Source organism: Harpia harpyja, chromosome 21 (assembly GCF_026419915.1).
Source record: "Harpia harpyja isolate bHarHar1 chromosome 21, bHarHar1 primary haplotype, whole genome shotgun sequence".
Classification (NCBI taxonomy): Eukaryota; Metazoa; Chordata; class Aves; order Accipitriformes; family Accipitridae; genus Harpia; species Harpia harpyja.
The window spans coordinates 17,876,977-17,899,269 of NC_068960.1; the positions used below are offsets into that span (position 1 = coordinate 17,876,977).

Consider the following 22,293-nt stretch of genomic DNA (forward strand, 5'->3'; position numbering starts at 1 on the left):
GAGTCTCTTAGATCATCTGACAGCAAAAGCTATTTCTTTGTTGTCGGAAATGAGAATAGAATACACTGTAAGCAAGAAGAAGAGATATTGGATTTGGTCATATTTCTGTATGACAGTTAAAGATTCATGGTTTTGCTGCACATAGCTCTAGTCTTCTCTAAAATGTGCTTATTCTTGTTTCTGCTCAGTGCTTTACAACACATTTTTGTTCTGCTGTGAATTTCCTTCCCATAACTGTCTGGCTTCATCTTGGTAATATTGTCTGAAACAAAGCAGTGCTCTGGGTTTCTTTTTAATGCTTTTGAAAAAATGGTGCATGTTCAGTCCTAGCTATGGTACAAATTGGTCTTTTCCAGTGTCTTAACGTAGCAGAAATCAGAATTTGTCTCCCAAAACAAATAAGAAAAGGGATAATTGACAAAAAAGAGTAACTACAAATGGGAGGTTATGGACATGCCCTTCCTTCCTGCTCTTTCTGATCATGGCAAATGGATGGAAAGGATGTCAGTGCTGTAAGAAACCCTGCTTTCTTACAGCAGGGGGTGGGGGAGACACAGTCATGGAAATTGTTATGGTTAAATGATTCTGGGTTTTGAAGCCTGTTACAGCATAAGTCAAAGTATCCCTGGGGCTGCTGTAGCTGCCATTGGCTGTCTGTAGGTTACCTTTCCTCCCTGGTATAATGCCTTTACCATGAGACATGAGATTATTACAGTGCTCTGAGTCTGCAGAGCCTTACGGAAGAGGTATTTTCAGGTAGGTATCAAAGGCTCAACTGCCTCTTCACCATTCTATGCAGTGCATGGGGAGAGAGTCTCCTCTTCTTCCCCCAAGTGACAGGTCAGCATTCAGAGACTTTCTGAACTGCTGTGTTTGCACAGAAGCTTTACAGCTACTGTAATGTTGTTGGAGGCGTGAGAGAGGAACCAGCCCTCAGGTGAAACCAATACAATTCTCACACCTACCTTCTCTCTTGTTGTGGAACATTAAAAGTAGCACCAAAGTAAAGATAAAGATAAATAGTGTCAAAATTGCCAAAATTATTTCAATAAGAGTGGGGTACTGCAACTGCCTGTGGAAAGTCACTCTGCCTTATATGTCAGATAGGGCTTATCTCAGTATTATAACAACTGACTTGATGCAATTCTCTCCTACATGCATGGGGACGGTTGCTTTCTTCCTGCTTTTCCTGTGCATTGTATAAGAAGGCAGTGTCAGGAGTTCTCCTCCACTGGCACGTTATTAGCTAGGCTGGACAAAGCAGGGACTGTCATACTGCAGCCATCTATGTGTATTTTCTTACTCATGAGGAAAAGGATTTTCTAGGAGAACTAAGACTTCTCAAGCTTCATTTTTTTGTTGCTTTGTGAAATCACATTCAGGTTGGCTGCTAGAAAACAGAATCTGACAGATCACAGTGACAATTTCCCATAGGCCTTGATTCCCAGGCGTGGCCAGATCCCTGCTCTGGCGGGGAGGGAGGCCAACCATGTGGCAGTGTGCCTGGGATCACAGCTGATCCACAGCTTACACCGTGGTACTTCCTAAAGGTCAGCTTTTTACCTTGGATTTCCCAGTGTGCATCCTCTGTCCCCTAACTGGGGCTGGATGATTATAATGAAAGTTTCTATGGAAATGTAGGCTGGAATTGGTTTGACATTTGTCCCTTCTCTTTTTCTTCTTCTTGAAAGTTCATAGACTTGAGGTTTGTTCAAGGAACAGCTTGAATAAATAGAAGACTGGGGTCTTGCTGCATTCCCATTTTGTAGGGCTTGTCTGTGCTCACTGCATTGTGCCATCGTTGCATGCAGGAGCTGGCATCAAACAATGGAAACAGAGACAATCTTCTGTTTCCTTAAATCAATGATTTCTTGCTTTTCCTGTAATGATGTTTTCGACAGCAACCAAGTGTAATATCACAAGTGGAGACTGGTGAATTATGAATTGCAGGACAAAATGGACAAACCCGTTGAGAGATGTCAAAGCTCTTGGTTTTGTGTAGTTGTGTTGACTGAAACCAGGTGAAAAGTGAAATTCCCAGTTCTGCTTTTAGGCAAATATCTCATGAAGCACAGGAAGTAGAGGAAGGAGAAAACACAAAAGGTTACTGAAGCAGAAAGGCAGATGTCAGAGGGGTTTTAATATTATTCAAATTAATTTCATTTTCTGGTTCTTGTTTTTAGACATCTGTAGAGTGATATGAAGTGCCTATCATTTGTCAAGCAGCACACAAAAAAAAACCCTCTCGGGTGATTACACAGTTAAACAGCATTGTATGTAACTCATAATCCAGAATGGACAGTTCTTTATGCAGTGTTAGTCCATCTTCTACCCATAATAAAAGTCCTGATGAGACCATGTTGAAATTTTTCTTTTTTCTGTTTTGAGAAGGTCTGTCCACATGAGATGAGGACAGATTAACTACTGCTGTAAATGAAAGTAGAGTCTTTAAAAATAGTGAAGCTACTCTGAGATATACCACCTGAGCCTATGTCTCAAAAGTGACAATTTTTTTTATTTATTTATTTATTCAATCTTGGAATTAATCCTGCCCACTGTGAACTCTGCTTAAATGCCTCCATATTTCTGGAATGTTCAATATTGGCATAGCTGCGAATGTCACTTCTTCCCAAACCAGAACTTGACAAACATGACTTTCAAAAGCTGTGTTTGTTCCTGGACTATGGCCTTGCTTACTGAGCATGCAGTCACAGCAATTTCTCATGAGTGATACATCCTTAAACTTGCACTTGTACAAGTTGCTTGCTTGGCTGCCCAGAAAATGTATGAAAAACAAAATAAGGTGCTGAGACTGGGAAATGCTACACTTCTGTAAAGCTGTGACCTAAATGCCAGAGTCTTTTTGCCTATCCATGAGTATGTGACTTACAGATATGTGTCACTTGTGGTGACATGAGCACAGGAGAAATGTCCTATTTTGGTTACAGGCCTGTAGAAGTTCATGCAATTCTTTCCCTACCTTTCCATTTGATTAGTTAATTAGAGCATTCCTTTAACAAAGCCCTTTCTGCTGGATGCTCAGCACAATTGCGGAGAATCAAGGTCTCGAGCTGCTCAGCTGGATCCTGCAGTGCCTTTTGCATGCAACTCCTGTTCATGTCAGCAGGTACTCTGCATGTTGGAGGGTCACTGGGTTGGACCCTGGGAATGTTCAGTCTCTCAGGAAGCAGTTGCAGATTCATATTCCTGGGTTATCACTTAATTGGAGCTAGTGGTACGGTTGTAAGAAAGCAAATGATAGATTGACAACACTGGACTAATGAGTTTAATCCATTAATGCGCATCCTTACGTGCTCTCTAGCCATAAAATACTATTTTTTTCCTAGACCTTTATTTTGAGGGATCAAGATGACATACAGGTGAGAGATGTCCTTTGTCCATTTCAGGCAGTGGAGAAGGTGTTTGCAGTGCCAAATGGATTTTACTGGCAGACAGTTGAAACTGATGAAAAATACTTCCCTAATAGCAGCGACATCGAGGCTTGCAGAGATATAGACACTGAGGTAAAAAAAAAAAAAATTAAAAAAATCACTACTTTCTGACTTGTGGGATGATGTGGGAAGTTGAGAGACGATTAAATGACCTGGAATATTTCAATCTTGAGGTTTGGTACAAATACTGATCTTGAAGTATTTCTCACTCAGACCTAAATATATCAGCTGAGTATTTTGTGTCATCAGTATTGATGTGCTGATTGCTCTGAGCCACAGAAGATTAAACTATGAAATGTGCGGGTTGAAGAAATTGCTACCAACCAGGTGCAAATCAGTAACAGTAGACAAAATTTTGATAACCTAAAACCACTTGACTGCAAGCCAATATACAACACAACTTTTTTTTAAACTTGTGCTCAGAAACATTAAAAAAATTTCTGAAGCTTCTGGTACTATTTACCTGACCTACAGTAACTGTGTATGTGTTGTATGAACAAGTAGGAAGTAATTCTACTTAGTTTACCCCAGAAGAAGAGAAGGTTAAGGTAACTTAAGTCAGCTCATATTTACCTCTGTTTAGGAGTGCATACCAAAATGTACTGGACCACCAGCCAGTGTATGATAACTTGTTAACTACAGTAACTCACCTTTCTTAGCTCTTGTGCAACACAAAACATAACATGTTTGATCTGACAGAGTTCAGTTTCCTGTTAGCATTGATTCAAGGAGGTGCAGATATACTAAGTTCTTCCTGAACACACAGCAAGCCTGACCAGTTGCTGTGAGTATACTGGGCTTCCTCCTGGAAGATGCTTGAAGTCCACAATTAGGAGCTGAAGATACCTGGCACTTGGCACAGTTGGGAAATGCCTCATGTCTTTGTTACAGTTCCTCAACTTGCCTCAGGAGTGCTGTTAGTGGGTCCATACAGACCTCTCACAGCAAGGGCAGGATGCTCTTGTAAGGGAAGGCAGGCTGGGAGCTGAGACCAACAGCAAGGCAGGTGGGGCCAGTGACCTCATGGCAGGGTGCAGTCCCACATTACCCAAGCAAGAAGAGCAGAGCAGGTCCAGCAGCAGCAACCGGGGTCAGCCAAGAGTCCACAGTGACAAGGCCAAGCCAGAAATTCAGCAGGTTAGGATAACAGCCAGAATCAGTGACATATGAGACTGGGCCAAGGCATACCTGCAACAAAGCTCAGATGGAGACCAAAGCCCAGTGCCTGGCTCCTAAGCAAAGGGGAGATAGGCAGTTACTGAGGTTTCTCAATGCTGGACAGCTGCATTATCAAAGTTGGCCCTGAGCCCAGGCGGCCAAGCCCCAGGGACTCTCATAGCAGCTACAGAAAAATACTTCCTTACTGGCTGCTGTGAATATTGGGTTAATATCAGGAGAGCTTCAGCTAGACAAACATAAAGAAATAGAGCTTTTATTCCTAATTAGATCACTTTTTAATGATTTGAGTAAATTTATATCTTCATTTATCATGATGGTATAAGCCTCATAATGTGTTTATGGGGGAGTAGCATTTCATTTTAAGTGTCCAATGGTGATGAATTCATTTGGCATTCACTGCAGCCATAAAGCTTGGTGCTTGGAGATAGCGTTGTGTTGCTTTACATCCAGGAGAACCATGCACAAATCAGAGGCCAGTACAATCATGCTTGTCTGATCTTCAGCTAGACAATTTATTACCCACAGTACCATACAACTTCCTGTTGTAAAGTGCTTGCTTTTTGAAACAATATGTTCCTTCTGGTGGGAGAGTAATAATAATTTGCTTCCCTTTGGGGTATAGACATTCAGTATGTGTTGGTGAATGTCTTCCTACATGCCAGGATGGGCTGAATTGGATTAGTCTGGTAAAGAAGTTTTCAAAATGTAAATTTGGGGCAGTACGAGTGATGTGTCTGCCTTTTGATTTTTTTTTTTTTTTTTTTTTAAATGCTGGTTTTGGCACTTCGGTAGGTATAAAGAAACAACCACTTGGTCTATTATTCTTTAACCATCTTTCTGTTGTACGTGAAGTTAAACAGCAAGAGTGATACACTTCAGTCTCTGCCCCAGAGAACTTGCAGTTTTTTACTAGTAGGTTTTTGTGACAAAATGCACAGTTATATCAGCAGAAATAGATTCCATCATAATTATCATAGATAGTTATGATTCAGTCTGAAGCTAAAAGCCCACTGTGCTGAACTGCACATAAACATAAAATAAAAGAAAGCCTCTTTGTGCCTCTTACAATGTAGATGAAGCATGGGAACTAAAGATGAGCAGAAAAGATACAGCTGTGTGGTCGTTGAGGGCTTGGAAGCATTTGGTTCATTTCTCCAATGTGCTCTTGCTGTTCAGGTTGCCATGGTATTGCTGTTTGAAACTCTCTACCGAAGTCCCCTAGCTACCCATCACATGTTGCAGCTGGTACTTGGTTCTGGTCTGGATATCTGTGGACTCCGCCTGCTCTATCCTCGGCAGGATGTGCTGCTCTTTAGCTCAGGTGAGAGATAGTTTTCCTTCAGAGATTCCATCATGTGGTGATACTGAGGTGAAGGCAAAGATCTGTAAATGTACTAAGGTGAAGAGTGATGTGGTGCTGTGGGCATGGGGGAGGGGGGTATTGGATTTACATGAGTGTTGCTTTATCAGTTCCTGTATCTTTCCCAAAAGAAATGATAAAAGATCTTGGGCTGTTTCTTCCCTTCTATTTGCAGTGTTGAATATCCATGAGTTGAATTTTTAACCCTCGATACATTTTTGTGTCTCAAACCACTTTAGCTTTTTTTTCCTCTGTAGCAATCTTTCCCAGATTGCAGTGCCCTAAACTCTGGGGTTAGACTCGTATGAGTTAAATATACTAAATTAGTTCCCACTGATTTTCCTGAAGGTTTTAGCTGTGGAAAATCCAGCCTTCCCCTTCCACAATTCCCCCTGTCCTATTGCCTATGGGACTTCAGAAGCATGGGCAAAAGTACTGATCTAGCCATCCTGTAATTGCATTGGTTTATAAGCCATCACTAAAATGTCACATTTGCCAGTAGAAGATGGTCTGAGATGGGAGACCAAGAAGATAAGGTAAACAAAAATGATATGTGTCTCTGAATTCAAATCACTAAGTCTTTAACATTAGACACCAATATTTGCAAATATTGGCATATACCACTCAAGTCTTATTTTTTTCCATTTGTGAAATAGAGATGATGAAGCCTGCCTTAAAGCATGTATGGAATATTATTAGTTGCTAATGCAATATAACTATAGCAACATTAGCTGCAAAGTATAGAGATTGCTGCTGCAGGATAGTATGGCTTGTACTTTCTTTTAAGCCAAGAAGTTCTCCTCGAAGGTTTGCACGTGACACCATCACGAATACAGGCAATTTGTTTCTCTTGGGGAAAGGTATAGGCAGGGTGAGTGAGAGAAATGGGTTTCCTTTTCCTCAGGCAGAAGGTGAGTGAAGACCAGCTCAATCAGAGAAAAATTCTCCAGTGTCCCTGCCCCTTTTTACATTTGAAAACAATAGGAGCAGTCTGCCTTAGAAATGGGATTGCAGTTGCAGTTGTCTCAGCGCTGTGCACGTAATGCATTCATACTGATAGCTCAAGAAATGAAGAAGGACTCCAGAAATGAATAAGAAAACCATAAAATCACCAGCCATTAGGAGATGACAGGCAGCAGATCTGCTTCAATGCTCTGTACCATGCACCGTTATTTAGGAACATTTTGTATGAAGAGACAATTCATTTGAGCTGAGAACTGCTATGCGAGTTTGTAAATTAGATTTTTACCCTTAGCTTGAAAACTTTAAAATGATTATTTTAAATATTTACAGCCAGCTTCTCCATTATCTACCTGCTCTGGAGACTTATGTTCTGGCTTCTGATTCTTATGCAACAAATGATGTAATTGAATATGTTTTTAAACCTCAGGGAAGAAAATGACACACCTTGCTGCTATTTCTAACATCTGCAGTAAGAACTGCAGAGGAGCCAAATTTGCTCTTTTCCTGGGGTTACTTACTGGTCCCCAACTATGCTGACAGTAGACATGGAGAAAGGTTTGCCAGAGGCATAAGGAAGAGTTGTTGCAGGAAATAAGGCAAACAACAGTTCAAGTCCTGGCAGGGAAATAAGGGTGGCTAATCAAATATTTGCCTGGATATGTCATCTTACAACATAGTACGAAAATCTGTATTTGATACAGAAGGAAATAATCTAGAAAAGTCCACAGATTTCCAGTTTGTGATCCCCTTCCCAGCTTTCCCATATCTCATGAAAATTACAGAAAACATCCTTCTCCTCAGGCCCATGTTCTTGTCCTGGCTCTGCTTCAATCCCCCAGCCTTCCTTGTGGGCATGAACAACATACTGCACAAGAAGTCAAAGTGCTGAGTTCTAGTGTATCAGCTGCTTCATAGTAACTAACCCTGTGCACACTCCTTTCCATAGCAAATATGAGGCAACCAACTCCTCTTTCTTTAACAGACTACCTTGAATAATCTCAGATTTACTGTTGGGTAAAAATGTGTAGCTGGTTGCCAGCATATCACCTACAGGACAAGTAACCCGTAGATTACTTTGTTGAAGTCTGGCTATGACAGATCTGAAGAAAGCACTTGAGTGAAATGAATGACCTTGGGGCGGGTTGTTCCATGTTTTAGTCACACATATGTTTGTCTTTTGCAGAAAAGCTGCCTTCTTCCTATACTTCAAAGACCGGCAAGGTGCCACCAGTGCTGGCATTAGGTGTGAGAGGACCTAAAGCATGTAGTACCTTGCAGAATATCATTGGGCCATCTGACCCGCAGCTGGCAAGCATGATGGACTGCAGTTCCATCAATGCGATCTACTGCAGGAGCCAAGCGGAGCCTCTTGTCTACCTGCCCCACCTGGACAGCTGTGTGCACAGGGAGCTGTGTCTCTGGTTTGGAGGGAGGGATGCTGATGCAGCACTGCATGCTGGTGTTCTGGATCTGGCTTCCCAATGCAACACAGCAAGGTGATTGCCCTGGATGTTTTTGAACTGTGGTTGTTCCCACAGGCAAAGTGTGACATGGAGGCCAGGCAGGCATGCAGCTAGCATTCTTTGTCTTTACGTATCAGTCTTCTGCTAAAGGTCTCGGTGAACAAGAGTGCAGAGTGGGAGCAATCTGTCTGCTTTATATTTCCAAACCAGTTACTAGAGTCTGCAAAAATCCCTTTTTCACAGGAGTGTCTCCTCTGTGGCACATAATAGATGTGTCAGGTGTGGGACTCTTGCAGTTGCTTCCTTGGTAGCTAGGCCTGTAATTAATACACTTGCAGCACCTGCTCTTGGGCCTGCTGTCCCAGATACAGCTGGTCAGACTGATTTGAGACCTCTTCCAGCTGTGCCTGGTGCTGGAGAAGGGCTGCAAGGTTGTGTGCCACTGTGTGGCCCTTTGCTAGAAAGCCTGGTCTACCTTTGCCCTGTGTCCCTTCCATATCAACTGATTAGAGATAAGGGCCTTCAGATGGAAAAGGTTCTTTGGAGGATTATGACAGAAGTGTGTGAAAATGAAGGGTGGCTTATAAACCTTTAACTCTAGCAGCTGGTGTGAGAAATGCAATTTAGGAGCTGGTGGCATAGCAATAGGGTGCCAAAAAGTGCTGGGAACAAGTGAGGTTCAGGAGTCTGGAATCTCGCTCTCAGATGGGTCTGGGTGTAGCTGCAGAGGGAACTGGACTTTTAAGCATCTGTTAATCCATCATGCAACCTAGACTGTCTGTGCTCTGCTGTGTAGTGCTACAGGGAGCACTTCCCTTCCTGACAATCTTGCAACTTCCTGGACAGAGACTCAAACCTAAGGGACCCAGTGTGGTGCGTTGACCCTGGCTGGACGCCAGGTGCCCACCAAAGCTGTTCTATCACTCCCCCATCCTCAGCTGGACAGGGGAGAGAAAATATAACAAAGGGCTTGTGGGTCGAGATAAGGACAGGAGAGATCACTCACCAGTTACCGACATGGGCAAAACAGACTCAACTTGGGGAAAATTAACTCAATTTATTACCAATCAACCAGAGTAGGGTAATGAGAAATTAAACCAAATCTCAAAACACCTTCCCTCCCTTCTTCCCGGGCACAACTTCACTCCCAGATTCTCTGCCTACCCCCCAGCGGCACAGGGGGATGGGGAATGGAGTTTATGGTCAGTTCATCACACGTTATCTCTGCCGCTTCATCCTCTTTAGGGGCAGGACTCATCACACTCTTCCCCTGCTCTAGTGTGGGGTCCCTCCTACGGGAGACAGTCCTCTACAAACTTCTCCAACGTGGGTCCTTCCCACAGGCTGCAGTTCTTCATGAACTGCTCCAGCATGGGTCCCTTCCATGGCATGCAGTCCTTCAGGAGCATGCCGCTCCAGTGTGGGTCCCCCACAGGGTCACAAGTCCTGCCAGAAAACCTGCTCCATGGGCTCCTCTCTCCACAGATCTGCAGGTCCTGCCAGGAGCCTGCTCCAGTGCAGGCTTCCCTCGGGGTCACAGCCTCCTTCGGGCACCCACATGCTCCGGCATGGGGTCCTCCACGGGCTGCAGGGGGATAGCCTGCTTCACCATGGTCTTCACCACGGGCTGCAGGGGAATATCTGCTCTGGCCCTTGGAGCACCTCCTCCCCCTCCTTCTTCACTGACCTTGGTGTCTGCAGGGTTGTTTCTCTTACGCGTTCTCACTTCTCTCTCCAGCTGCCGTTTCTGTGTGCCCTGCAACTTTTTTTTCCTTCTTAAATATGTTATCACAGAGGCGTTACCACTATCGCTGATGGGCTCGGCCTTGGCTGGTGGCAGGTCCGTCTTGGAGCCAGCTGGTATTGGCTCTGTCGGACATAGGGGAAGCTTCCAGCAGCTTCTCACTGAAGCCTCCCCTGTAACCCCACCCCGCTACCCAAACCTTGCCACACAAACCCAATACACCCAGGAAGCACGTTTAATCCTGTGTGTAAATGAAGGGCTCTCCTGTGCTCAGAGGTCCCATTCCTCTGGAGGATCGGAGTAGGCTGGCCTGCAGAGGGAAGAGAGGAGGCACTTTTCTGGTTTTGGCTTCTGAAAGACAACCCTCTGGTTGTTCCAAGCACAGGTGGATCTGTGGCTTGAAGCCTTTGTTTTACAGTGCTTTATCAAAAGGTTTAGCTTAGGGCTTCAAGGAATTTGCACCAACAAGGAAAATATCAAACTACAGGTCTCCTCTCCCTGGCCATCATGTCTGTGTCACAGGCTTGTGTAATCACATGGGATGCCAGCCTCTGCACTGGGGTTTTCAGGCCCTGGGCATCTCTTTTTAATATTGCTGAACTGAATAAATGATGCTGTGGTGAAACTCCCCTGCAGAAAGCTCAGATAAGGCCCTGCACCTGCAAGTTCTGGACAGGTTTTTAAAGATACCTTCTGATACTGGGTGCAGTGTGGCACACTGTGTCAGTGACAGCAGGCTAGAGGTGAGGTAATCTGCAGTCCTGTAGGTGCTTTCTGCAGAGTGGCAAAGTGCACCCATGTAGAATTAATCTGATGCTCTTGGAGGGAGCGTATGTCGGAGTTCAGTTCTGTTTGGCCACGAAGAGTGACTCTCATAATTTTTACTTTTAAGATTTGAAAAAAGTCAATTTGGCAAAGTTTCATTCTCTTTATTTATTTGTTTATTTTCCTCAGGGATGCTTTTTTTCCCCTTACAAAGATGATGAATTCTGCTCCTCTGGTATAACTTTGCCAGTCCAGAGCAGTGCTACATACTAAATAATGCACTGGCCTTTCTCCTAATGCTGGTAATTTTGTCCATTGGGAGACAAGAATACAAACTGCAACTCAGATTGCAGTTTTCTGATTATACTTGCAAATGCTATGGTCTTCTGGGAGTGAACAAGCAAGATGTATTCCAGCCAGCTCAGTTATGGCAAGGGATAAGGCAGGTGGGTTTGCCTGAGCAGCCTGTGCTTCACCACTTCACAGAGCTAGCCAAACTGTTTCACAGACTGCAGTTTGCCCTGCTGTCAGTCCCTGGCTTTCAGAACCACATCTTATGTTCACCGTACTGTGATTTGGTCCTTTTGGGTATGCAGGAATGTTGTAGAGGTTTCACTGGCGTGAATGTCTCTGCCAGACTTGATTGTGCTTGTTGCCCAACATGAACCTTTAAAACTGGTTAAACTTGGGCTAAAGAACCAAAAGTGAATAGCAACTATGATGTATCTGTGGGTAGGAAAAGCTCTGGTAATGCAGCCTGACATACTTTGTGATTCCCAGATTTCTTTGCCAAGCTGGCTACTTTGCATTAGCTGCTTTTAATTGAACACAGAGAGCCTCGGGGGGAGTAATATAAAAAGATGTTCAGTCAGAGAGACCTTGGTGCAGCTCATGTCACGGACAAGGGATTTAAATGGCTTTTCCAGTAAAGCAGTTTTACCAGAGAAAATTCTGGGGCCCTGGGTTTGTTGCAGAAAGTAGGTTTGAGTCAGAACCTGGCATAACACCTTTTAATATTTATTGTTTTTCTTTAGCTCCCAGAGTCCTTCATCAACTAGGGCAGAAGCAGATGAAGAAAAGGTTGATCTCCAGGGCATGGTGCTGTCTCGACCTCCAGCAATGCTTGTCTCAACTACCAAAGGTCAGTGTTAGGGAATGAACCTTGAAGTCTTATGGTTCTCCTTCACTGATAATATTACCTTACTCCAGCCCACCTGTTTCAGGAAATTCTGCCTCCCTGGATTGCTCAGTGCTGTGACCTGGCCAGTTCTAGAGCCAGGAATTAATTTCTAGTGAAACACTGTGGCCTAAAATGAAGTGACAAAGGAATGTTATCACCTCATCCTCCTCATGGGAGTAGCTGCTAGAGTCCTGTAGGCTGCTTAGATTTCACTGAGGGGTAAAAAAAGGAAAAAAAAAAAAACCCACACCCCACAGGAAATCTGTGCACATAGGGGTCTGTTCATCAAAGAAAGAGTCATGAGAAGACCTAACAGTGTCCTTAAATTGCATGTTTATCTGATTAGAGATCATCTACCGCTGCTGGCGAAGAGTTGAATATAATCATCATGAGTGTGAAATGATTAAGACTTCATTCATGGCAGGACTGACCACACAATCAGGAAGGAAAGCACTTCATGGGGCTAATATTAACTGACTATCACCTGGCTCCACCCAAATCCTCCTTTTCCCTTTGTAGGAGTAGTCTTCCAGCTTCTGAATCTGTATCTAGCTAGCAGCAAGCTGACTGTGTTTGAGGGAAACCTGCCAAGGCATGCAGGCCTTATAACTGGGTAAGAAGGATCTGTGTGGTATAGGGGTGTCTGCTGTAGAAGGCCAATGTGCTGACAATCTTCTGTAGTGGGGCCTGGCACAGCAGATCTCAGGCACAAGTGATTTTTAGACAATGCTATTAGACCATTGCTGTCTGGTGTCTACTCCCACAACTGAAGATAGTTTTGCAGGAAAAAAACCTGAGGGGAGTGGGAGCTCAGTAGCTGTTGGGGAGAAGATGGCAGAAGGAAAGCAGTATTGTACTGATGTAGAAAGAAGGCACGGAAAATTATATTGCTAAGGAAAGAATGTATGAGAAAAGAATGAAAGCATAAGCCAAAGGTGAAAGGAGCAGAAAGTGACAGAGAGGGTGACAGAAAGAAAATGGAGAAGAGAGAAAGAAAAAAAAAGTCTCACCTTTGAGATCCACTCTTTTGTATAACTGGGCATGTTAACTCAGGTAGCTTGGCAGACAGCCATTGGCTCTGTGTTATTTGGGATTGGTATTGATGGCAGCTGGTTGCTGCTGATGGAATGAGGCACATTTTCTGTGTCCCTTTCCTTTTATGACCATTAATGATTCACATTTGATGTGGGCTGCTGAGTTACACCACACCATGTTCCATCTGTATTTGGGCTCAGGAAGTCACTTTCAAGCTTTGCTCCTCAGATAGATAACTGTATCATGACTCTCAGAAGAGAAGCTGAAAAATCTGGTCTGGGAGCAGACACCCTATGGGATTTTAAGGAAAAGGAAACATTCACTGACTCCTTCCCGCAGCTCTCCAGCAGCTTCTCTTGGAGACAGGAAGATACACCCATGCAAAACAAACATACTTCAGCTCTCACCAGGTATATCTGTCCCTTCTCAGTAATCAAAGTTTTGCTGACCCTAGCAGGTATTCTTGTTGATTTGGGATATGTGTATGTGAAAAATGTTTTTTTAAAAGTGTTATCAACTAGGGAGGAACCAAAATCTTACCACCTGCAACCCTGAATTTTGACAGTTCACATATAGTGAATGTGACACTAATGTCAGTCTGGCTCAAAGCCTGCAAAATTAAAGCCATAAAGCCAAATAGAAATTTTAGGCAAAGAAACACTCTGCCTGTTCCATCCTTAGTAGTAAACACAAGCTTTACTTTGTTTTGTTGCATTTGCTTTGAACTACTGGACCAAGCCTTGATCATATTTTGGGGGGGATGGATATCCATATCACAAAGTCTAGAACCGAAAGAAACATTCACTGCTGATAGTCCTACCCCCAAAACCAAGTGTAATTGGGACACAGAGACTAAAATACTCCAACCTCGTTATATTGTTCGGTTAGAGTTAAGAGAAATTAACGGGGCATTGTAGAGGAAACCCCGGTGGAAGTGATACTGAGGATTTGTCTTCAGAGCTCACTCGTGGCAGGTTATGGAGATCTGAATGTACATTGTGTAGAGAAAAAAAGCTATATTAGGACTAGGATAGTGTAATAATGCAGGTGATGGTAAAAGCAGAGACCCAAGATGAGACTAGAACAAAGCAAAGACCTCAGGTAGATCAGAGGCTTCAGGGAGAAGTCTTGAGCTTGTTTTATAGTACCTAAGATGAGGCTTAGAAACTGCTCAGGAGGTCTTGTAGGCTCTTTCTTCTGAGCTTGCTCATAGCATGTGTTGCCACCCTGTTGGCAGTGAGCTTGGGGTTCAACTTAGAAAACAGGGGTCTAACAACCCAAGTTGTAACCCAACATAAATTCCAGTTGCTTCTACAACCTTACCTACTGGGATGAGGGATACAAGGAGAGCATGAGCAGCCAGACCTAGTGGATGAGAATCAGGTAGGAGAGAGCAGGCTGGTACCATTATCATGATGACCAAGTACAGGAACCTGTGAAGCCACAGATGGTGCCAAACCAGAGAGTGAGGTGAGGTCATGATCACAGCCTGGTACAAAGATTCAGGAGACCATGCCAAAAGGCAAGCTTTAGGATGAAAGTTAAAGACAGGACTAAAGAAGGGAAAAGAGGAAACAGAAGGTAGTGCTGAACAAGATTGTAGAAGCTAGCTACAGGCTAGGACCACCAATAATAGCAGAGAGGAATGGCTGGGCTTGCTTCATGCACTTTGTAGTGGACAAATTGCCAGTTGGTCTTGTTGACCTTATTTAGTTGCTTATCAGTGTGGCCAGGCTTATCAGGTCCTTAGCCCTTGAGGGAACCAACTGCTGTCAGATTGCCAGCTGTAAGGGTAACAGCTCAAACACAGCCTGGCAGGGGCTGACACACAGCTAGCACATGAACTGAGAGCATAGATACCTCAAAGATAGACCAATAGCTCATAGATAGCTAGATAGACCTGATGAGACAGACTATCTGGGGTAGATGATTCATAAAGATATCACTGATGATGCCATAAGCTTTTTCATTCTAGGTTGGCCTCCAATAGCAGTCATTATGAGCTGGATAGAGCAAATAAACCATAAAATACAGTGTCACCATTTGGAATGCGCTTCAAGTTGGAACTAGCCAGTATAAGAGTTGCCTTGCACTGATACCACAGCTTCTGTGGAAATAATATGCTGCTTTTCTTACCCTCTTTTTGATCTAGGGGACATCATTTTGATGGTGTCACCTGTGGTATCTCCTCATGCATATGGTAATGTGATTTCGGTCTGTACTCATCGGGGGTTTGTCCTGCAAGGAGTCAGACAGCTGCAGCTTTCACCCAAGCAAGCCGTTGTGCTGAGCATGACAACAAGTCAGGTACTGGACAGAATGCACAGCTTGATTGTATACCTTGGGTTACCAGTTGTTCTGAAACTAATTATGCTGTGAGCTTATGGATGTGTGGGCCAATGCTCCTCTAGTAAGTGTCCTCAGGGACACTCATTCCCTCTTTACTAGCTAGCCAGCACTCGTGTTCTCTGTATTCCTGTGAGAGGTACTCAGCTTTCAGTGCTGGGTTTTTCTTTAGTAGGAAAATCCCACCAGGCCTCAGCCTCTCACTGAGAACAAAAGTGTAAATTCATAATCAGGCCTCCTCCTACTAAGGCAAACATGAATTTTGCCATTGATCTCAAAATAAGCAAGAGCAGGCAGTAGCCCCATAAACCAAAATAACAATTTCTGATCTGCAAACATGTATTCAGGAGAATAGTTTTCATCTAACAGACTGATGTTTGATTAGGTACTTCACAGTCCCTCTGGGACTGCTTATGGCCTGTCAGCATGAAGTCCCCTAGTTTAATGCATTCCAGATGGGTTGCGAAAAGAGCTTTCCTATTGTCAAAAATAACAACTTTTTCTTTTTCTCTGAAGCTCTAACATGATGATAGATTTGAGTTAGAGTGCAGTTGGCATTTTGACAAGTCAGCCTAAGGAAACAGCAATAATCATAAATGCAAGATTTCAGTCAAACTTAACATATGCAAGAAGTCCAGTTCTGCACTTCTTACGTGATAAATCACCCAGGAATCATATAACATTTTCTCTTACAAAGGAGTGGACCCCTTACTTTAAATTATCATGCTTACGGTTGTTTGCTGTGTCAATCAGGAAATGCATCATTTTGCAAATTAAACTGTATGCAAAGCCCCTCTTTTCTGCTTGTTGTGAAATCAAGCCTGAGGAATAATACTTTACCTGCCCATAATATTTTGTAGAATAAACACAACTTATGTATGGAACATTTGGCCCAAATAGCCAAATATTTGGAGCATGCTCCTAAATGGCCATTTAAAAAGTTAGCAGCAGCAACTACTGCTTCAAGTGCTGTTTGAAGCTCAATGTTTATGAAAAAATCATCCCTTCATTTAGGACTCAAGATCATTTTTGCATGAGTGACTTAGGATGGTACCACATATCAACTGAGTTATAACTGTTGTGGTTTTAGTCCAGCCCAGTTGCAGGGCAGAACATTTTTATGTTAAGCCTCTTCCCTGAGGTTTAAATTAAGTTTCTCTATCTCATAAATAGATGATGCATGAACACCCAGTTATTGGAAGTTACTATGGCTCAGCTGGTGAGCTGTATCTTGTTATGCCATTGTAACTTAACTATTTGCTTGAGCTCTATAGTGATTACATCTGGATTTAGTAGCCTAATCTGGCCCTCATTATTTCAGATTGCTGTATTTTGCCCTAGCAAGATTTCAAGTTCACGTCATAGTTCTGCAAGAGGAGAGCTTTCCGCTGAACCGCGCATGCACTGTCTCATTTTGTTGCTGAGGAAAGAGAATGCTAGTCATCACATTCCTGCATTGGTAAAAGGTAATGCTTTCACTGCTCAACAACCTTGGAAAAGAAGGTTTGTATGTCAGTGCATGTGAGAGAAACATTAACAGTCTAACTACAGCTGTTACATTGCAGGGCATATTTTTTGAGAATATCAGGGCCTGATAGTTTTGCTGTATGTATCTCCAGACCAATGTGTAAATCAGTCACTACTACATATCCAACAGAGCAGATTGATCTTTGTCAGTTGTTTGATCTTTAGCACTGGAGTCCTCTTGAACTTAGAATCATAGAGTAATTCACGTTGGAAGGGACCTCTCATCCAACGTCCTGCTCAATACAGCATCAGCAATGAATTCAGATCAGGGTGCTCAGGGCTTTTTTCAGTCAAGTCTTGAAAATCTGCAAGGACAGAGATTCCCCTGCCTCTCTGGGCCTTTGTTCCAATGCTTGACCATTCTTATGGGGAACTGTTTTTCCTTTATGTCAAGTTGGAACCTCCTCTGTTTGAATTTGTGAACCACTGTACACCTCCATAACGGGCCTGGCTTCATCATCTCAATAACCTTCTGTTAGGTATTCTTATTGCACAGAGAGGTAGGGTAGCAAAAATATGTATGTGCCACTGAGCCTGAGGATAGCAGCTGATCCTGTCAACCTCAGCCATGAGTTCTGCATACTTGTGACTTCCAAGCATCTGAACTGTAACTCATTTTATATGTAGGGACTGCCAAAAACCAGACAAGTTGCTGCCCCAAATCTTACTTGAGTCAAACTCTGTTCCAAGGCTCTCATTCAGGAAAAGAGTTATGTGGTTTTCTTAAGCATGAGCTGACATTGGTCTCAAGTGGGGAAGATCAAAGGCAGCAGCAGTGATCAGTAGGGAACAAAGAACCCGCCTTGCTTGCTTCATCCTGCTCTGGCAGTGGGCATGTTGCCTGCAGCAGGAGAGTCCATTCCTGCATCTGTTTTCCTGCAACCTCCCCTTCAGACACCACTGCTGAGAGAAGAGGATCACTGTTGCTGACCCCTCCATTAACACCACCACAAATAGCTCGTGAAGGAGACATTCGTCCACTGCCCGATTGCTTCCTTTAATCTATCCACCGTAGGAAAGAACATTTAGAGGTTTGGAAAAAAAAAAAAAATGACAATTCAAAAAGTCCTCTGCTTTTTCTCCCGAGACTGTCACAGAATGTTCTGAAAACACATACAGACACAGTGGATTAATCATGGCACACTAATTACAGCACCGTGTCACCTGCTGCCTGTAGACCCAAGGAAAGTTGCTCATTAAAGAAGTACAGTTTCTGCTGCTTTTCTCACAGAGTGCCCCAGATTATGTTTATGGTGTTCACGTTTTGCATGGGGAAATTTCCACTAGAAATATATAGGTGGGCACCGGAACAAAGGATATTCCGGAAAGGTAAAATGTTTTCCCTCACTGTAGAGAACTCGTGTTTTTTTCCAATACGTGCAGATTTTGCAAATGTCTCTTTCTATGTGTTCTGTGGTTGCTTCAGAACTGATCCAGAGAGATACCTTATTCCATATTCTGGAGCCCTGGGGAGGGGAAGCTGACATTCTTGCCACATAAGCTATGGTTTGGTCTCTGGGAAGTGTAGAACAGCACTAGGATTTGAGTAGGGTAAATACCACACTAAGAAGTTTTGCATTTGTAATCAATACCCCTGAAAAGCAGTTACCCCTTCAAGGTCTTGAACACTAATCAATTTTCAAAGCAAGAAAAATTCAACAATCGTTCCTGAAATAGAGCAGATGGATAGATAGGTGTGTTTGGGTAATGGATCTCTGTCTTGAGGATCAAACACCATAAATTTTTGTCCAAGCTTTACTTTTTGCCATGCATTGAGTTTGAATAAACAGCAGGTAATGCTGCTGTAGCAGTGATGGCACATTTTTTGGTTACTCATGCCACCTGAATTTTGAGAAGCAGATAGGTGATTATCAGTGGTACAAGCTCAAATTTCATCAGTGCTACTTTTGATGTCTGAGGTTTGCCATCAGCCTCTAGTGCTAATAACCTGTTTCCCACGCTACACTACAGTAAATTTTGGACAGGCTTGTATGGTAGAAAGCAATCGAATGTATACAAAGTAATTTAAAAAAATAATAAGCCTTTAAAACTGTGGTCTGAAATACTATTACAGAAGGCTGAACCAATTGTTGTGGAAGTGTACTGTATGGCAGTACCTTAATGCACTGCCTATGCGTAGCCCAGCCTTTTGGAGGAAGAACGGGAACTGAGAGATTGCTAGTTTCAAGTGCTTACTGTCTGTAAAAGTGGCGTGGAATCAGATATTTTCCAGACTGGGAGTTACATGAGCAGAACATGATGTTTCTTTTCAGGTCTGTAATCCTAGCAACGCCTTTGAGGCCACATGGTGCGGCGTAGGATGCAGGACACCTTGAGGGCCTGCACTCGAGCACTGGGCTCAAGATTTATGACTTGTGGATACCAACCTATTTAAGACACTTGTTATAATTCAAGAGCCATGTAGCTTCTTCTACGCATTTGTTCCACATTTCAGTTCACATCAGGAGTTAGAAGGTAATAGGAACAACTGGGGTGCTGGTCATGAAGCAGAGGTGTCTCCAGACAAAGCTGTGGCCAAGCCTCAATTTTCAACAGCTACTTGCTCCACTATAAGTGAATATGATTTGGGGGAGAGGGGATGATTAAGTTGCATTTCATGTCTCTTAGGTAAGCTCAGCATGACCCACATGAATGTCTCTGTAATGGAACTGTGGTCAGATGAAGCAAAACATTTGATAAGAAGAGTGTTTTCATGTCAGACTGCATCATGTATTCCTCACATTTTCTTTTGTTCTGTGCATAGGACTGATGAATGGACTGGCAAAGCAAGGCCTCCTTGGCAACGGGCAGAACAACCTGCCTGCCACTGCTGGGCTGGATGACTCTATGTGTTTTCATGTAGTTCCTTACACCGAGACCTTGCTCCAGACACTGGGTAGGTCAAACCTATGGGAAATGCATTGTTCTGGCTTTTATAAGGTCTGGCAACCTTATTAGGGGATTTTCCTGAATAAGAACATTAGGAATATGCTTGTTGTCTACAACAACTCGTTTAGTGTTCTGCTGTCCGTCAATCATAGTAATTCTCATTGGATGTCTTCTGTTGCTGGGTAATGAATGGAAGAATCAATACAAAAACGAAATGGAAATACCTTTTTAAAGTAAATAAAAAATATGTGGAAAAATTATTTAAATGTGCCATGGTAACAACCAATTAAGCCTTAAACCTACCACAATTAAAAGATTAATATCCAATCAATACATATTTATTGCCATAGTTTCAAAAGAAGTCAAAGTATTAAAATGAGACAAATTGGTGGTTAAGTGTGTAAAACTAGAATTTGCTGAAGTGATAAATGTTGGCAGCTGTAGTTCTTCTGTAGGTGCAGAGAAGACACTTTTTCATTTCACTTTACTCAGATGTTCTTAATTTTAGTTTATACAGTTGAATTCACATCAGTAACTCATTCATTCAAAGCTGGGAAATTTATAGGACTTGGAAAAAGCAAGTAAATGTATTTTCCATTATAAATCTATGACTCAAATCGGTAAGATAGTCTTAAACCTACTAGTTCTATACACTTGGAGGTCATGGTAATCAGATGTTTATTTCACTAACTACAGGTAGTGTTTTCTTATGTATTCAGCAGGTTAATACAGTTTTATTTAACTAATTAAATTATTTTAAATTTTGGATACCAGGATTTTTAACGGAAGTATATTGCTCTCCAAAACCAAATTCACTAAATCATAAGGAAAAATAATAATCAAATGCATGTCATTCACCATTTTCTAACATTATGAAATGTTAAGATGTAGGAATAACTAAGTAAATAAATGTTAATCTATAAAATCACTTAAATAATCATCTAGTGAAACAGTATGAAATCAAACACAGATTTCTGATGGGCTGGGGATTCTGCCGGCTATACTGTTCCCAATACACCATAGATATATGCATGGTATTTTAACAGTCCCCAGTTTAGCCCGCGATTGTATGCCATATAATCTCCAAGAAAGCAAAATTAAGTATCAATTTAATGTGAAGTCAGTCATTAGTTATCGATCTGAAATTGACGCCTTAAATCATTTTGGTATTGATCTATCAACTCTGCTTAATGGTGTGAATAAGGATATCAAAATTACAATTGAATATATTAGCTTTACGTGACAAAAAGTAATTCCAGTTAAGGAGTGTGACTAATTAAGTAAGGGTTTGCTGTGATACTGCTCCTCGTGCACGATTCTTTTTCTGGCCATGCTGAGCTGCAGCGTGAGGAGCAATACCACAGTGAGGCACTGGCCTTTGTCCGCTCAGTTGAGAATTAGTCAATTCCTTCACACTAAAAAAGACTTGAGATTTGTTTTTGTGGGGTAACTAGTTTTGTTTTGATGATCTTCCTGGGTAGGAGGAAACCTCAGTGCAGTGCCAGACCCCCGTAACATTACTCTGGATCTTTTCTGCAATCGAACATATGCTTCTGATCCTGAAATGGAGCAAGTTGTCATGCTGACGGTGGTTGGAATGGGTGCTATGAAGAGTGCCGGAGAGCTCCTTCACTGGATCCTTCTTCCTGGGCGCAATAATCAATCTCAGAGTGCAGGTGATCCAAGCTCTTGGGAAGGGCTGTAGATGTTGGTCAGGAAAGTTTATCCTGTCTAGCTATTTTTATCATAGCAGGAACATTATGAAAAATGCCATGAAAGGGGCCTTGGGAAGGAGGACAGGTTTCTTTGCTTACCAGCCTAAAGAACTGAAGAATTTATTGTGTCTAGTTAGTCATGGGCAAGGCCACTTTTCATATTGCAAACAGCTCAGGTAGGCATAATTGTCTTCAGAGAGTGTCAAATTAGTTCAAAGATGTGCTTAGACTTACTAAGCCTTTTATGTAATCCTGAGCATTGTGTCTCTCCCTAAGTACTGCGAGATAAAGCAGGTGTGTAACTGGGGCACAGCAACAGGAATTCAGAAGTCACAAACTCTATTCTGACCGCTGACATCCTTTGTAATCAGAAGCAAGACACTTCACCACTTCATGCTTCGTTTCCTCATGCACACAGGAGGAATAACCACACTGTCCCCCACATTAAATGCTTACAAGTCGAAAGCAGGATGATGATTTTATATAATTTCATTATATAGATTGCATCGAAGTGCAATAATACAGAAAGTGTACTAACAAAGGGCAGAAGTCTGGCACCCTGTCTTGCACTATGTTGTATCCTACTCTCTTTAAACACTACTATGGAGTAAGTTCTGTATCACGGTAGGTGAGGAGAAGATTCTAGCTGGCAGAAACTTCCAGCAACATGCAATC

General features: G+C 42.6%; 1 protein-coding gene across 6 annotated transcripts in view; it reads left to right on the forward strand.

Moving 5' to 3' along the window:
* Positions 1-22,293, forward strand: part of DNAAF8 (dynein axonemal assembly factor 8) — a 96,551-nt gene that overhangs the window by 44,467 nt on the left and 29,791 nt on the right. For all 6 annotated transcript variants that reach the window (XR_008232844.1, XM_052772981.1, XM_052772984.1 and 3 more), the window contains 8 exons: positions 3,408-3,524; positions 5,808-5,952; positions 8,138-8,450; positions 11,961-12,067; positions 15,294-15,448; positions 16,809-16,953; positions 19,779-19,910; positions 21,385-21,579. Coding sequence is in view for 5 of the 6 variants with exons in the window: in XM_052772981.1 (XP_052628941.1) it covers positions 3,408-3,524; positions 5,808-5,952; positions 8,138-8,450; positions 11,961-12,067; positions 15,294-15,448; positions 16,809-16,953; positions 19,779-19,910; positions 21,385-21,579 (1,309 nt within the window). In the remaining variant the exon portion in view is untranslated. The remainder of the gene's footprint in view (positions 1-3,407; positions 3,525-5,807; positions 5,953-8,137; positions 8,451-11,960; positions 12,068-15,293; positions 15,449-16,808; positions 16,954-19,778; positions 19,911-21,384; positions 21,580-22,293) is intronic.